General features: G+C 50.4%; 1 protein-coding gene across 1 annotated transcript in view; it reads right to left on the bottom strand.

Moving 5' to 3' along the window:
* LMNTD2 (lamin tail domain containing 2) overlaps window positions 1–17,888 on the bottom strand; it is a 70,328-nt gene that overhangs the window by 31,225 nt on the left and 21,215 nt on the right. The window contains exons 4-6 of the mRNA XM_075928265.1: window positions 13,878–14,066; window positions 7,638–7,731; window positions 6,318–6,494 (exon numbers count right to left, since the gene is read on the bottom strand). Of these exons, the coding sequence (XP_075784380.1) occupies window positions 6,318–6,494; window positions 7,638–7,731; window positions 13,878–14,066 (460 nt within the window). The remainder of the gene's footprint in view (window positions 1–6,317; window positions 6,495–7,637; window positions 7,732–13,877; window positions 14,067–17,888) is intronic.

The following is a 17,888-nucleotide window of genomic DNA, read 5'->3' as shown; positions in this document are numbered from 1 at the left end:
TCCTCTCCCTACCAGGGGTGCGTGCCGCCTAGAGGGAACTGCCAGCTGTTCAAAACGTCTGGCGGTTCCCTCTAGGCCAGTGGTCCCCAACCTTTAGAGGCTGCCGGGTGACAGGGGGCGTGGCCGTTCGCCTGCCGGGCGCCAGAGGGTGGGGACACATGCACGCCTGAGGGCGCCCCCCCCATAGCCGCAGGGGCTGGTGCTCCTCCCAAGCGCCGCGTGCCCGGGGCCAGGCCCCCCCCCCGCAAACGCCGCGCTCCTGGGCCCGGCGCTCCTCCCAAGCACCGCGCGCCGGCGCCCCCTCCAAATGCCATGCGCCTGGGGCCAGCGCCCCCCCCAAGCACCGCGCGCCTGGAGCCGGGCCCCCTCCAAGCGCTGCGCGCCCGGGGCACGAGCGGCCAATTCGCGGTGCTCCCGGGGCCAGCGCTTACCATGCGCCCGGGCCGGCTCCGGCCCCGATGAATGCACCACATGCCCGGGGCCAGGCCAGCCCCGAGCACTTGGCGGGCCCACACAAATGGCCCCATGGGCACCATGTTGGGGACCACTGCTCTAGGCTCTGTGCGCCCCTGGCAGGGCAGGGGCTGAGAGATTTTGCATGCTCCCCACCCCAAAGCCCTGACTGGGGGGCAGGGGAGTGCGCTAAGTCACTTTCCCCTGCCAGAAGCACAAAGTGCCTAGAGCGAGCCATCAGCTGTTCAAATGGCTGGTGGTTCCCTCTAGGCACCAGGTGAGAGACTTTGCATGTTCCCGCACCTCAAGGCCCTGATTGGCCTCAGGAATGGGGAGCAAACAAAGTCTCCTCCCCGCACCAGGGCCGTGCGGCGCCTAGAGGGAACCTCCTCTTTCCACCCAAGACCACGCCCCTTCTGCCTGAGCCCCCGCCCCGTCCAGGGCAGAGCCAGCCCACAACTGCCTATCAAAATTCATGAAGTACCCCCCCCTGCAAAAATGATTGTTCACCCCTGCTCTAAGCCTACAGAGTTCTGTTGGCTCAGCACATATCTCCTCTCTTAATGGCTCTTATCTCCATTTTCCACAGCTCTTCTCTGAGTCCCCTCCATGTAAGCCGTGCTGCCCGATACTGGGGGGTGTCACAGCAAAATGTGGACTCCTGGGCACTCCAGTAGCATGGAGGCCTTGTGGCCTATCTCTGCCTTCCGCTCCTCACCTCATGTCTCTGCAGCTTGCTTACAGAGCCACCCTGAGCTGACCTGCCCCAGGCACCAACCTGCTGCCTTAGCTTCTCCTTACACATTTATTTCCCTTTGCAGGGGAAGTGTTTTGCAGTGACATAAGGGCAGCCCTGGCCAGGATCTTCCAGTCTCCCGCCCCTCCCTTCCTCTGTTCTATCTCCACCCCCACTGGATGCCTTCTGCCTGAGCTCTGCTCCCTCACCAATTACATCAAAATTGAGCCAGCCAGAGCATGCGGTGCTGAGAGTTTCCCTGGCCTGGGGCCTCACTTGCCCATTACACAGCTTCTGTCTTCTCCTGGATTAGAGCAGAGCTGCATACCACATACCATTGCTATAATGCAACGAGCTGATCCCCCCTCCCTGCAGGCTCAAACCAGTTCCAAGATTCTCACCCTCTGCCAAGGTTTCTTTGCCGCATTAGGGGTCTAATTCCTGAACAGGAGACACTGTGCTTAGCTAGATTGGCTTTGGAATTTCACACACACATGAAACAGGATCTATTCCTTATAACGGGCACTGTCCAGGATGGGGGGAGGGGGGTGAAGTCTGGATTCTAATACCATTGAAGTCAATGGGGATTTTGCTATTGAGTTTAGTGGGAACAAGCCCAAACTCTAATTTTGCATCTTTCTTATTCTTGTCTGCTCTTGTCTTTTGCTTGTGACTTGGTCTCTCTCCAAGGCTTATGTGCATTTTAGCAGACACAGTTATCTGCAGGATCCTTGCGGTTTTGGCCCTTATTCACATTATTCAAATAATTCACATTATTCCATATTAGGTATGGAAACTAATAGCTATAATAGTGCTTGAACAAGGTGATTACTAGCAGGGCTCTAGCACACTTTCCCTCACCAGTTGCATGCAAGGCTACATTCAGACTGCAGAGTTAAATCGGAAAAAGAAATGCAATTTGCGGTATGCAAACTGCGTATCTTTTTCCAATTTACTTTCAAAAGAGCCTTTTCCGAGATTTGGCGTGTCTACATGGCGCCAAATTTTGGAAAAAAGTGCTCTTTTGACACATCCCTTATGCTCCATAGAATGAGGTGAAAGGGTATGTCTGCTTTTTTGAAATTTTTTTTGGAGAAGTGGACGTGTCCCTTGAATGCGGCATTGCTTTTCTGGGATCCCTCCAGAATCCCGGAAAAGCAATGCAGTCTAGCCTTAGTGTTAGGGTTTTTTGTTTTGCTTGAGATCGGTGTTCTGAAACAATGCCATGGATAATAGTGATAGAAATGTAGCCGTGTTAGTCTGGGGTAGGTGAAGCAAAATGCAGGACAACGTAGCACTTTAAAGACTAACAAGATGGTTTATTAGATGATGAGCTTTCGTGGGCCAGACCCACTTCCTCAGATCAAATAGTGGAAGAAAGTAGTCACAACCATATATACCAAAGGATACAATTAAAAAAATGAACAAATATGAAAAGGACAAATCACATTGCAGAACAGAAGGGGGATGCGGGGGGGGGGGGGGAGGGGGAGGAAGGAAGGTAAGTGTCTGTGAATTGATGATATTAAAGGTAGGGAGAGTGGGATGTTTGTGAGTTAATGGTATTACAGGTGATAATTGGGGAAACTGTCTTGGTAATGGGTGAGATAGTTCAAATTCTTGTTAAGTCCTTGTTGGCAAGTGTCGAATTTTAACATGAATGACAGTTCAGAGGATTCCCTTTCAAGTGCAGATGTAAAAGGTCTTTGTAGCAGAATGCAGGTGGCTAAGTCATTTAGAGAGTGTCCTTTCTGGTTAAAGTGGCAAGAAACTGGTTAAAGTGGCAAGAAACCATGGATAATAGGCTGCATAGGTAAGCACCTTCGTTTTCAGTTTAAACCAACTTTTGTTGAAAAAAACCTGGGTTTTACAAAAACTGTTGTTCTCTTTTTTTCTGTTTTTTCACCTGACTTCTGTATCATTCAAATATATAAAATAACTTGTTTATTAGGAAATATAGTACATTGCCAGAGACACAATGATAAATTCCGCAGGGGTCTGTTTTGGGACTGGCTCTCTTCAATATCTTCATCAACGATTTAGATATTGGCATTGAAAGTACGCTTATTAAGTTTGCAGATACCACCAAGATGGGAGGGGTTGCAACTGCTTTGGAGGATAGGGTCATAACTCAGAATGATCTGCAAAAATTGGAGAAATGGTCTGAGGTAAACCCGATGAAGTTTAATAAAGACAAATGCAAAGTGCTCCACTTAGGAAGGAACAATCAGTTTCACACATACAGAATGGGAAGCGACTGTCTAGGAAGGAGTACAGCAGAAAGGGATCTAGGAGTTATAGTGGACCACAAGCTAAATATGAGTCAACAGTGTGATGCTGTTGCAAAAAAAGCAAACATGATTCTGGGATGCATTAACAGGTATGTTTTGAGCAAGACACGAGAAGTCATTCTTCTGCTCTACTCTGCACTGGTTAGGCCTCAGCTGGAGTATTGTGTTCAGTTCTGGACACCGCATTTCAAGAAAGATGTGGAGAAATTGGAGACGGTCCAGAGAAGAGCAACAAGAATGATTAAAGGTCTAGAGAACATGACCTATGAAGGAAGGCTGAAAGAATTGGGTTTGTTTAGTTTAGAAAAGAGATGATTGAGAGGGGACATGATAGCAGTTTTCAAGTATCTAAAAGGGTGTCATAAGGAGGAGAGAAAAAACTTGTTCATCTTGGCCTCTGAGGACAGAACAAGAAGCAATGGGCTTAAACTGCAGCAGGGAAGGTTTGGGTTGGACGTTGCGCATTTGGGATGTAGAGCGTTTCCCTTTTCCCAGGGAGGCTTTCCCAGCTGGTCGCTGTGCAGCGTCCCCAGGGAGGCAGGAATGGGCTATGCGGGTAGATCGAGGGGTCTTCTCAAATCTGCCCCCCACTTCAGGCCAGCCACCTTCAAAGAGCAGATGTCTCTGCCACCTGAGCTCTGAGCTGTCGACACCGAGCATGCCATGGATGAGTCTGCTGGCTCTTTCCTGCTTACCTTCCCCCTGTCCAGACTCAGCAACCTACTAAGCATGGGCCCACCTTCAAGCACATGGAGCATCCCACTGAAACCAAAGCTTGCAGTGGGGCGTGCTGTTTATGTACCTTACTGACTCAGGGCCTGAATGCGCTGAGGGAAAGGAGTGTCGCCAGCTAAGGCTCCATGCCAGGTGGCACTTGTGTAGCACTGGCCTGGTGCAGCGCGCCCACTCATTGCAGTTCCTTGCCCCCAGGGCTCGCCGTGCAGAGGACAGAAAGCACAGGGAGAACTGACAGCGACTGTTGTTTCAGCCGGACTTCAGTTCTGGCCACTTCTCTCCCCCTTCAGCGCCTTGCCAGTGTGGGGAAGCAGTGGCATGTCAGGAGAGAGGGGAGCACTGGCATGGACGATGGCATGGGAGGGCGTGCGAGGCAGCCCAGGGAGCCGTGGAGGCTCTGGGAGTGCTGGTGCTATTTGCGGGGTGGAAAAGCAGCAGCGCAGTTTTTGTTGCTATTCTACAGACAGATGGCTGGGTTCCCAGGTAGACAAGTCTATCAGGTCATGTGATCAGATGGAACCATGAAACATCTGGCATGGGAGGGACATGGACTGAGATCTCTGGCCTGCCTGTCTGCATGTGGGTGTGGTGGCACATCGAGTACCCCCAATCCTGTACCCCGTCTGCAGCAAGATGAGACTCCACCAACCAGTGGTATAGAAAGGGTTTATTGCTCCTCCGGGATACAGCACAGCATAGACGTGATGTGGTTTCAGGAGTCAGGGCCAGGATGCCTCAGACCTCTTGGATTAGAGGGTCCATTGTCATCACTAGACCCTCAGCCCTCAGCTAAGGCTGCTTCCTTCATGTTTCCCAGCCAGCAACTGACCCTTCCCCTTAAACCTGGTGTCGGTCTCTGCCTCTCTCCCTTTGTCTCCCCCCCTGGGAATCCCCTGTTATCTCCTCAGGCTGAACCTAGGTGTCTGGGTTAATACACATTTGGGTGAGTCAGTGGGAATCTCACACCACAACGTAGGGGGACACCAGGTTACAGAGCAGACAGACCCCCACTACGCCACAGTGGGACACCCCCAGCAAGGGCAGCGGGGTTCTCTGAGGAGCAAGAGTGCCCAGAGAGTGCCGCAGAGGCAGCGCTGCCTGCAGTGAATGGCTTGCGCCAGCTTTGAGGCGACAAGAGCAACACCTGCTATTTCTTTGCCTTCACTTTCTGCACCACGGTCACCCCTCTTCATGCACCATGGCCCTGAGACTGTCAGGAATGGAAGTGGCAGGGGTCACCTTTAGGCTGCTGTAAAGGGAGCCTCAAGCCTGTGCAATTCCCAGGCCATCTCTTCCAGTCTGTAAGGCTCCATCCAGGAGGAGGGATGAGTAGCCCAGATCCTAGCAAAGAGGGCCATGTGCGCCAGACCCTGAAAGGTAATACAGAGTTTACAGGGGAGCAAGGCTGGAGATCAGAGCTGGGGTTGGGGTGAAGTGTAGAATCAGGGTGTGTGTGGATGGGGACAGCTTGGGGAAAAGAGGGGAGAACTTGGAGGATAGAGGCCAGAGCTTTACAGAGTGGGTGGGGTTTCTGTCTCTGGCGAAATGTGACTATTTATTTTGAGAGGATGCTTTAACACTGCCAATATCATTCTCTCCCTGCTGGTTGGGCTATTAAATCATGGGCCAGTGGATTTGTCTGTTGATCGGGCAATTTAATCTCATTCTACTCCTAATGCTTGGATATTGTGCAGCCTTCATCTCCGACCCCTCATGCCTCTCAGGCAGGGGCGGCCCGTGGATGTCGGCAATCTCGGCAGTTGCCTAGGGCGCCATGTTTAACGTGGCGCCCAATGATAACATTATGCCATTGAGGGATAAGGAGGCAGGGGTGCCGATCGCGCATTCCGCCTAGGGCACCAGTTGCCGGCAGCTCTCCTCGAGCCGCTCCTGCTCTCAGGTGCCCTCTCCCCGCTTTCTCCCTCAGCTTCTTTGTTCTGAAATAAAAAACAGGACTATGTAGCACTTCAAAGACTCTTTAAAGTGCTACATAGTCCTGTTTTTTGTTTCAGCTAGACTAGACTAACACGGCTACATCTCTTTTATTCTTCTTCTTTGTTCTCACCTTCTTGCTCTGAACTCTCTAAAGATTTAGTTCCTACCTCGAAACTCTCCGGTTTTGTGATTTCATTCTTCACAATGACCTTTACTTCCTGTAGCTCTGCGATGCCTTGGGTAGGACTCCCAAGAAGTGACTTCTCCAGTCGCTCAACCTCTTTGTACAGTTGCTGCACCAAGAGCTCCGATTTGCAGAGTCTCTCCTTCAAGATCTCCATCTCCTTTTAAAAAAGGAAAATTGTAAATGCTGAAACCAATTTCTTGGAGCCATATATCCTGTGGCTAGTCCCCCAGAACCCCTGCTTCCAGCACCTAGGCTGCTGTGTGACTTTCATTTTTATCTTGGGACACGTCACTACCTCCCAATGGATATTTGTGCTCTTTCCCAGCAATTGGATTGAGCCTGGATGGCGGCAGTCACATTGGACTCAGGCCTGTACTGACACACTGCCCCTACCCTCTAGTTGGGCTGTTTGCAGAGGGTTAGCCCACTTCCTCAAAAGTCCCAGCCCCTGCTACAAACACACTGTCCTGTCCTGTCCTGTGAGCAGTACGCTGCAGCTCACCCAGAAGTGGAAAGAAGATAGAAAGTGGTTTGGCCAATGAAAGGTCAGTCCCAAAAGACATGATCTCTGTGCTCCATGGGGTTTCGAGGTAGCCTTATAGATAGGTGGGTGTTGATTAGTGTCTTGGACTGCATCAGTGCGCTCCTAGGCTCTCTTAATACTAACAGTGTTCCTGATGTAGCTCACAGGAGACTGAATCTTTAACCCAGAGGTCTCAAGCTCAGGGCCTGCAGCCCACATTATGGCCAGATCATATTTGCAATCTGTCCCAGGAGCCCTGGCAGCCGGGGTGTGTGTGTGTGTGTGTCCAAACCTGTCCTCCAAGCCCTGCCCTTTCCTACCACAGCCCCGCCTTCTCCCCCACCCCCGTATCACCCTGTCCCCTGAGGAACACGGCTTCAGGGATTACTGGGGTGAGGCCTGGTGGGGCGGCAGCAGTAAGTGTAGTAAGTGTTTGCACTACAACAGCACCAGCACAGTTGCTGTGCTACAGTTGTGCCATTGTAGCGTTGCTAGTGTGGGCATCACCTTAGCCCTGTGATTCTGTTTTGTTAATCCAGCTCTTTCACTGCCCCGATTGCTTGTGTAGTGCCTAGGCCTTGGTGAGCTTGGTCTGTCAGGGCATGTCTACACTGCAAAGAAAAGCCTGTGGCACCGAGTCTGAGAGCTCACCTGGGTCAACTGACTGGCCTCGCAGGGCTTGGAGTGCAGGGCTAAAAATAGCAGGGTAGAAGTTCCTGCTCTGGGTGGAATATAGGGCTGGGGACCTTTCCCTTTTGCTGGATTTCAGGGACATACCTTCATATGGAGCTCCTTTTCCTCCTCCCGTTCAGAGCTCAGTCTGTCTATTTCCTTTTGAAGATGCTCTTGCTGGTCTCTTTTGGTTTCGGACCTATAGAAATCATTACACTTCTCTCCAATTCCAAACCATCTGCATAGAGAGCTCTATACAATGGATATAGCCCTGCAAATCCATGGTTATCCATTTTATATCTGCAAGTATCCGCCTCCATGGATGTGGAGACAGATAGCTGCGGGTCATTTTGCAGATGCGGGGGTGGATACCAATTTTGCAACCACGCAGGGCTCTAACAATAGACATGGTTCGGGCATTTTAGAGACCACCACAGTGCTTGGTACCTTATAAATGCCTAGAGGCTCAGAACTGACTAACCCTAATTTCCTTATGTGTGTATTTCTGCTTGCCAGAGGATGAGTGAAATGAGACTGCAAAAATTACCACCATTGTCTCCTTTTCAGTTTCTACCTACACTGCTCTTCCATCCTCTACACAAGACTGGATAGCGACTCCCTTTGGAAAGCATCAAGTTGCTCATCAAGATGCTTAGTTCTCCCATCTGTGTATCACCAGTGTAACTATGTTCACTATATTCCTGAGTAGGGGTGGTCCGAGGCAGGCTGCGGCAGCTGGCACCCCAGGCAGAATGCGCAATCAGCGCCCCCACCTGCATGGCTGTCAATGGAGTGACATTATCATCAGGCGACGGCCGAGTCGGCCTATAATCACGGGCCGCCCCTGTTCCTGAACCTCTTCCAGCTCCCTCATCCTCTTCCACTCCTGGCCCTAAAGCCATTTGCACAAATGGTAGATTAACTTTTCCTGATGGGGGTAGAACCACTGGGGACCGATCCCTTCTCCCCCTGCAACTAGTTTTATGGCACACTACAGGCAGTCCCCGGGTTACATACAAGATAGGGACTGTAGGTTTGTTCTTAAGTTGAATCTGTATGTAAGTCGGAACTGGCGTCCAGATTCAGCCGCTGCAGACCAGGGGGACGGGGAGCAAAGCAGAGCAAAGCCGCGGAGCATGCGGGCAGCTGACAGCCCAGACGCATCTGGGCTGTCCGTTGCCCGCATGTTCCGCCGCTTTGCTTCCTCTCCCTGGTCTGCTGGAGACCAGGGAGAGGGAGGGCCCCGTTCGTAACTGCGGATCCGACATAAGTCGGATCCGCGTAACTCGGGGACTGCCTGTAATCAAGTTATGCCAAGCCGGTTTAAATGCCATCAAGAAAGTGAGGCGGAGAATCTTCTGAAGTTACATACCTGAGGCAACTTGTGCACTGAGGCTGATTGTCAGTATCTGATTATTGCTATGCTGGATTTGGGAGGAGTGTTAAGTCAGCTGCTTTTTATTATTTTAGGGGAACTCGGAGACCAATTTTTTTCAACTTTTCCCCATTTAAAATGTTGCATTGCAGCTGGAGGATGAGTGAGATCACACAGTGGTTCTTACCTAGGGAACATATGCGCTGGGATACGCAGAGGCCTTCTGAGGGGGCAGGGAGGAACATCAACTTATTTGCCCAGTTTTACAACAGGCTGCATAAGAACACTAGTCAGTATGGACTAAAATTTCATACAGACAAAATAAGAAAGTAAGCCATTTCTCAGTACTCGTGCTGTGACACGTCTGTATTTTTATGTCTAATGTAAGCAAGTGGTTTTTCCAGTGAGGTAAAACTTGGGGGACACAAGACAAATCAGCCTCCTGATAGAGGTGCAGTAATCTGGAGAGCTGAAGAACCACCACAAGAGGAGAGCATTTAATTGCAGATCCGGGTGGGGGTGGGGCCTTACCCCCACGTTCAATCCAGGTGCCCTCTCAAACAGAGAGATGAATGACCATGGAGGGGCTATGCATTCTGACTGGCTCTTTTACCTTCCCCTATTCTGAGCACAGCAGGACCTGGACTCCAAGCAGCATTATGCAAGTAAGGAGCATACAATTAACAGAAGCATCAACACATGCACTCAGATGGGGCCAGATCAGGGCTCATGATTAGCAGTGAAGTAATAGGCTCTTACTATATTGACATGCCCTGGATACAGACCCTGTGGCTGGTGGCCCACGCTGCTGAGGTGGAAGGGCTGCCTGCGAGCTCTTGGAGCAGGAAACAGGAAGCTTGCCAGGTTAACAGGAGATGAAACCTGAGACCGTCTCCTTAGGGAAGGCTGGGAGCCCCATAAGGCTTCCACCCTGTGCTAGTTCTGACTTGTGTCTTCTTGCCATCACCTCTGAAGTGCGGATGTCGTGACTGGCCAGACAGCTTGCCTGTCAGACGGGAGCAGCACTCCCAGGCAGGATGTGTGCTGGCTCTTGACTCTGGGTGCCGCGCGCGGGTGATTCACCAGGGGTGTTTCTGTCCTGGCCCGTCGCAGCCAGCTGGGATCCAAGAATGAAAAGGGGAGTGCAAGGCCATCGAATTCAGTTCAGCTGGCAGGAGCCCAGTCAGGGCCCACTCAGACTTTGCCAATTCCAGGGGCCCAGCTGGAATGCACCAAGGGCTCACCAAATAGGCTTCAGAGAGGGAAGCTGTTTGCAGGGTCTTGTCTCCCACTGGGTCCTAAAAACTGGCAGGTAGTTCACGGCTTAGCAAGCATGGTAATAGCCCAGCACACAGCTGCAGAAAGGCTGCACGTCTCTCCCTCGCTCCAATTTCTTTTGCAGGCACCAGAGGCTCAGTTCAACTTGCCCCTCATTTACATGTATGCAGCGTTGGTGCAAAGTGGCTCTAACACAATGAGCAAATCCCACGGGTGAGGAACACTGCGCGCCCCCTCAGGGCAGGTGTCCAAGATGGCACACAGTGCAAGGCAGGGGGAGACTGGGGGCTAAGGGGCTTTCGCAAGGAAGCTGAGGGAATTTTTCTGTCAGGGTGGTTGCACCCAGGTCATTGCTGCAGGACCTGAGCCCCTGTGATGGGGCTCCAGCTAAAAAGCAGCTCTAGAGCATGAGAACTAGGCCCGCAACCATCACTTGTTGGCAGCACTTCATGCAAGCAGGAACGCGTGTGCCCTAGGCCGGCGGCCATTTTATAACACAGAGTCAGGCAGCTGTGCTGTCGAGCACAGTCCTGGACACTCATGCAAGTTCGTTTCTGGGATGAGCAGTGAGCTAAGGGCAGCAGTGACTAGTATGAGCACTGCTCCTCACTTGTCTTGGCTCCCAGCCTCCATGGGGCTGGAGCAGCCCTCAGCCCACAATCTATGGGGGGCACCCCCCCGAAAAAATTGCCCCCCACAGTTCCAAGCACAGTATGGTCATTGCTCTCCTGGTCTGACCAGAATGATCCCACAGGCCCTTCTTTGGAGCCCTAAGTGATTTAGGATCTATAGGGCCAGAATAAATTGTCATAGCTTCCTTGATTTCAGTGGAGTTAGGATGATTTACTCCAGCTGAGAATCTGGCCCATCTAGCTATGTCGTAGTAATGTATCCATACGGGTTCCTAAGATACAGGGAGGGAGCTTTGTTTTTTGTTGTTTTGTTTTGCTTTTTTTTAATTGGTATGGTGGCTGTTCTCTGCCACATACAATTTATTCATGTTCTGGATCACGGAGCTTGAATGGCTGTTGATGTTTCCGCTGCCTCATAGCCTTGTTTGCACTGTGATTCATAGGCAGAGCCGTGATGTAGAAGGCTCCCTCCCGTGCCCTGAGCTCACCGGATTTCCCAGTGGCATGAACTTTGTGCCAAAGAGCAGGCTTTTAAATCACTGCTGCCAGCATGACTGGGATCGTCTTTTCAGTGAGCTTCCCCAAAATCTTTCATCTTCCCATCACAGGCTGCACCAAAATCAAAGTTCCATGGTGAGTTTGTCTTGCAAAGAAATCTCACAGGTGCCTGGCTGTTTCCCCCTAGAGATGGTGTCTGTTTGAGCAAAGAGTCTTTGCTTTTTGCTCTAGTTTTGTTTTGGGCTGTCACACTGGTGCTGTGCGCAGTCACATTACTGTCTATCACTTTGATCTATGGGGGGATCTACCTCCCCCTGGAAGACGGTTTTTAGTTAAATTCTTGGATGTTAAAGGTAGGGATGTGAATGGGTAACTGGTTAACTGATACCTGGGAACAGTCCCTTACCCAAGGCCTGCCATGGACAGAGGACTACTCCAGCTGCATGGGAGCTGGCAGTTGCAGCCCTAAGCTTGGGGGGAAGGGATCTGGGAGCAGAAGCTTCCCCTACCCCCCCCCCCCCGCACTTGGAGCTGCAGGTTCCTGCTGCTAACCTCCCTGCATGGGGGAGGAAACAGCAGCAGCTGGCAGCCCCAAATGCGGGGAAGGGGAAGCTGGCAGTGGCAGTGGCAGGGGGGTGGGTGTTTGAGCACGGGAACAGAATCCTACTTCATCAGTTAACTGGTTAAACCTAAGATTTAATCAGCTAACTGATTAACCAGAATTTTACATCCCCTAGTTAAAAGCCAGACTTTCAAAAGTGCTCAGCCCCCAGAATCAGGACCAGATTGTCAAAAGTGCTCAGCACTGTGGGCAAGCAATAGGAGATGCCGGGTGCTGAGCTCTTTTGGAAATTGGACCCCAATTGCGAGTACTGAGGTCCTGGAAATCTGGCCCCACTCGCTTGCTCCTGCTTCCATTGACTTTAATGAAGCAAGATCGGGTCAAAGCAAACTGACACCATGATGCATGTTAATGCCAGTTTGCAAAGTTCAGCATCCACCATCTGGCAGCTGGACTTGCTTCAAGAGTCTCATTTTTCAGAGCGGCCAAGAGCATCTCTGGCTCCGCTTGGCTTCAAAGGGAGCTGTGGGTGCTCAACACCTCTGAAAATCAGTGCATGGGTGAATGTGTCTGCACGTTGCCATGGCTCGTCATCCAAAGACAGCTGCTGTACTTGGGAAGCCAGGCGGAGCTGGGCTAAGCTTTCTCACCCTCCCTGGAAGAGATTCTCTGTCGACAGTAGAGTAACTATTTATTCTTTTTCTGGGCTGCAGAAACTGAAGTACCTAGTCCAGGCATAGAGACTGAAATCTGGAAGTGCCATATAAATAAGCCAGTGTCCAAATTTGACAAATAGTTGATGAATGTGCATCTACATAAATTCTGTTCTCCCTCCTTCCCCCAAAATTTGCTCCCTTGAATTTTCCCCTTTGCTGCTCTTTGACCCCCTTCCCTCATTTCTGCTTTCTCCCAGCCCTCTGCAATTTGTAGCAGTCCTCTCCATTACTCAAGTTCCTTACACCCTTGCTACCCTACAATCCGCTCCCTGATTCTAGAGACCATGCCTAGAACCTGAGCCTCAACCCACCCATGACTACTGAAAGTCATCCCATGAGATTAGTTTAAAATAATAGCAGTAAATGTTGAAACAGGCATCCTGGGGAACAAGTCATCTGTGATCATGCATTTAAAATACAGGCAGTCCCCGGGTTACATGGATCCGACTTACATCAGATCCCTACTTACAAACGGGGTGAGGCAACCCCACACTAGCTGCTTTCCCCCAGCAGACCAGGGAGACGTGAAGCTAGCGCCCCCCCCCCCCCCCCCCCAGCAGACCAGGGAGACGCGGAGCGGCTTTTCTCAGCAGACACCGCAGCTTGAGAATAAAGGACTGAGGGAAGTGAGGTGTGGGAGAATAAAACTGAGCTCTGGAGAAATGTTTGGCTAGAGTTTCCCCTACAATATGTACCAGTTCCGACTTACATACAAATTCAACTTAAGAACAAACCTACAGTCCCTATCTTGTACGTAACCCGGGGACTGTCTGTAGTACAGGTTGAACCTCCCTAGTCCAGTGCCCTTGGGACCAGATTGTTGCTGAACCATGGGAGGTCAATATTGTCTAGCAGCATTACCAACAGTCCCACTGCTTACTGGGCTCTTAGAAGACATTTAGTTGGTAAATTAGAGCTAAACAACGGCACAGAACACTGAGATCCAAGACTGGTGGCTGTAAACCAACTTTATGGGATTGCAGGAAACTTGGCCACCCCCATGATAAGTGGACCTGCGGCTAACTAAAATCATGTCGTATCATGCATGCACACACAAGGAACCCAGTCAAGGATGCACTGGAAACCCTGATTCTGGCATTTCCTAACTTTGGGTGCTGGACTTTGAAGTTTAATAATGTTATTTTACTGTCATTTTTATGATGCTACAGAAGGGTGATTCCCAGGCAAATTCCTCTCCTTCTGCCAATTTGGGCTGTCACTCAGTGGGACTTTGTCACGTTTCCAAGAGTTTCTGACTTCAGCCCTTTGTTTTTTGCTGCTCACCTCATGCACGTTGCACTCGCTCTCTGCCTCTTGCTCACTAGCTCCTGTAAAATGAAGGAGAGCCGAGCAGATGGCTCCTTTTGGGCAGCGCGTTTCAGCCCCTGGATTTCTAGGTCCCTCTGATGCAGCAGCAAGCGCAGGACTTGGATGTCATCCTTCTGGAGGACCTTTGGCGGCGTGGGAGGGGCTCTGCAATGGAACCAGTCAGCCAAAAGAGAGCGACTCATTAAAATAGTAGCAAACCAAACCCATGCTCAGGTCACAGGCAGGTTCAAATGTTCTGTGCATCTCTAGAGTATGGGCCACTTACTTACTCAACCGCCTCATTAAAGATTTAGGCATCTGGTTTTAGTCATCAGGTTTTGAAAAGGTTGACCAGGATACTTTTTATGCATAGATGAACTGAATGAAGGCTGGGATGGGTAAACTTTCTCACCCAATTTTAGAGAGGATGAAACAGAGGCATAGAGTGGTGAAGTGATAAGTCCAAGGTCACACAGTATGTCAGTAGCAGAGCAGCAAATAGAATTCAAGTTCCCTTATCCTTTATCTGATGCCTTATCAGCATCTGAATGAAATCTCTGTATGAAGAGTGAGAGGGCAGGATGCTATGTTTCATTATAGTCCATGGGCCAAAGTGTACATTCAGGACTGTATACTTCCCCATGGTGCATTGTGGTATTCATGCCCACGGGAGTAAGTAGGCGCTTTGCACAACAATCAAGCAGAGGATATGGCCTCTGTGTAGTGACTAAGCCCTTGCTGATTATTTATCATGGATTTAGTGTCTCATCATCCCATTCATCACTGAATGAAACAATCTGCTCCCACTGCTACTTCTGTCCTTTGTGTTGCTTCCTTTCCCATCCTCCTCTTTCTGTTTATTGAAGTTCCTCTGCTCTTTTCTCCGCCTTTCTTGCCTTGAAGCAACTTCCCATTCCCTCCCCCCACAACCCCCGCTCCCATTCTGAGCCGTAAAATGAACAGTGATTAAATAGTTCATTTTGTGGACGCTGAAACATTCACTTTTGTGTTGTACAATGGATACTCCGACTAGATTAATAGGTGACCAGGGAATTCACACAGTGAGCCATTGTTTCAGGCTGCCTGTGGATTCATGCAGACATCTCCACATCACCTGTGCTCAGGACTTGCACAGGTATCTTTGCAGTTATGAAGGTTAGAGACTTGTTTGTTAAAATTAAAAAAATGTAGATTATATCTACATTGTATATATTATATAGAATCTGAGTGTCCTGCCAGCTATATAAACACAGGGTGGGGACTCTCTCTCTCATACCCCAGCCTGGAACCTTCCTGAAATTTGCCCGTCACTCCTCCTGACTATTAATTGTTGCAGTTTACCAGGAGACAAACCTTTGGAGACACATTAGTACTGCTTTAGGCGGACAGCTGGAAAAGAAATGGGCTCAGGAACTCTGGGGATATGATGCTGCTGCAAGCTAGCAAGGCAGCCCCAGAAAATAAATAGTAATAAACAGCAAGAGGAAAATGCAAAATGTGGGGAGGTGCTGGGTAGATTTTCCTCCTCACTCCCTGCTTGTTGGAGTATTTTCCTAGAATCACACTAAGCAGGCTATACAAGAAAACTCTCTTTTCATGGTGCCCCTCACTTTCCTCAAAACCTACAGGAAAATGTCCACTTGTCCCACTCTTCTCCCTTTCCCACTGGCGTGCAGGACCCATGCATCACCTCGCCCACAGTATTGGTACATCTAGACTGCAGAGTTTTTTCCAGTATACTGGAGGTATCCTGGAAAAGCTCTGACGCATCCAAGGAACGCGTCCGCTTTTCTGAACATTTTTTTGGAAAAGCAGAGGCGTTTTTTCGGCATCCCTGTAAACCTTGATTTATGAGGAAGAAGGGATGTTCCGAAAGAGGCTTTTTTCCGACATTTGGCCCTGTGTAGATGGGCCAACTGTCAGAAAAGCCTCTTTTGGGAGAAAAGTGGAAAAAGATACGCAAATTGCAGTTCACAAGTTGAGTATCTTTTTCCGACTTTTCTTTGTAGTCTAGACACAGCCTCTGTGGTGCACAGGGTCCTTTCCCCTCCGGTAGAGGTGTCCAGGCATTGGTGCCGCTGTCATGTTTCCTCCTAACATGCACGCGTAACCAACTGCTCTGTGTGTGTCATATGTCCTCTCTCTGTGGCTGATCCATAGAGTTTAAGAGCTCTTGGCTAGGAGAATTCATCGTTCAGTTCAAGGGGTAGAGTCCCTGGGTTCAAATGACGCTGTAAACCAGTGATGGGCCTACTATTACACAGATACCTCTTGTACAGCCTCTGTGCCCCTGTGATGCTGCACAGTCTCTTCTTTGGGTGCTTATGTCACCGAGGTGTGAGGAGTCACCGGGCCCTGCACCCACATCTGCAGCCAGATGTGACTCTCAGCCAGCAGGTAGAACAGAAAGTTTATTAGTTGATGGGGGCACAGCGTAGCACAGACTTGTCGCAGAGGAGCCAGGAGCAGTCAGTACAACCACCTTGGGGAGAAAGGGACCCAGAGCCAAGGGCCCTGACTCCCCTTTCTGTACCCCAAGCCAGCAAGACTCACTCACTCACCCAGCAGCCTGTCTGCCTCCGGCAGCCAGCCCTGCCTCCAGCCTTTGTCCAGCTTTCCGGGCAAAAGGTGTCACCTGCTCACACCCCCCTCCCAGGCTCAGGTAACAGAAAGCATTGGCCATTGTGTACATGCGGGAGAGTATCACACTGAAATTCCCATCACCGTTTAGGTATGGGTGCAGTACCCAGGGAAACTGAGGCACACACACGGGGTTACTACAGGGCAGTAGAAATCCCATGCAACACAACAAAGTAAACAGAGCGAATACCATCCCCCGCTTTGTCACAGCTTGTATCTGGTGCACAGCCCCTTGTCCAATGCCTAGGCCTGTGGGCCAGCTGCCTCTGCAGTGTCTTGTCCCTGCAAGCCATTGCCTATTGCTCAGGCCCCAGCCTGCATCCCCTATTGCTCAGGCCCCATCCCCATTCACCCAGGCGTCTGTCATGGTTCCCTCATTTTCCTCTCCCTGTTGCACAGATCGTTTCCAATAGGCTGGAATTGCCCATATACAACATGGCACCATGCTAATGTAACCTCCCTACTTGCAGGTACCGGTTGTCTCTCTCCACCGCGCTGAGACAGCTTTGCAGCCGCCTGGCTTGCTTGTTTGCCTGCCTGCTTGCTTATTTATTTGTCTATTTATTTTTCCCTTCAGAGCCATTCTTTACTCCCCATATGTTATAATAATTACAAGTGATAAGTTAACAGCTGGTTTGCTATTCTGGGCTCAGCAGAGCTGCCCGCCTCTTCCTTCCCTCCCTCCCACAGCTCTGGGTCAGATTTTTGGCTCCAGCAATCAGGGATTCCTATTATCTCTTAGACCCCTAAGAATCAGAGCTTTTCCTCAATCACCATCTGTCTTCCTAGCTCCCTCCCTCTCTCACTCTCGCCATACGGCAACGGGGTGGTTTTATGAGTGTCACATCCATCTGTTGCCATGGAAAAGACTGAAATAGCAAAGGAATGTGACTCCCTTTGCTAAGAGGCCACAGAAAGATAGTGAAGGGTATTTTCTCCCCATTGGCATCAGCATCCTTCCGAGTCATTGATGACAGCTGAGGCCCTAGCAACAATCCCATGACAGGTATACAGCATGGGGAGTGATATTGATGGGTGCTGTATCCTGGGCCCTGCACGTCACTTTCTTGGCCTGTTGTTAGAGACTGCAAACAAGCAGGTCAAACCATCCAAAGCAGGGGTGGGCAATAATTTTTGACTGGGGGGCCACTTCCGAAATTTTTGAAGTGGCCCTGGGCTGCCCCAGAAAAGGCGGGGCCAGGACTCTTCCTTGCTTCCTCACTCACAGTCCCTGATTGGTCTGAGGGTGGGGGTGCACAAAAAGTCTTTGCCCCATAAGGTTCCTTCTAGGTACTTGGCAGTGGGAAGAGACTTTGAGTGCTCTCTACTGCTGCCCCCAGGTCCATC

Source organism: Pelodiscus sinensis, chromosome 4, assembly GCF_049634645.1.
Source record: "Pelodiscus sinensis isolate JC-2024 chromosome 4, ASM4963464v1, whole genome shotgun sequence".
NCBI lineage: Eukaryota > Metazoa > Chordata > Testudines > Trionychidae > Pelodiscus > Pelodiscus sinensis.
The sequence above is the reverse complement of the archived record's forward strand: the minus strand, read 5'-3'. Positions and strand labels throughout refer to the sequence as shown.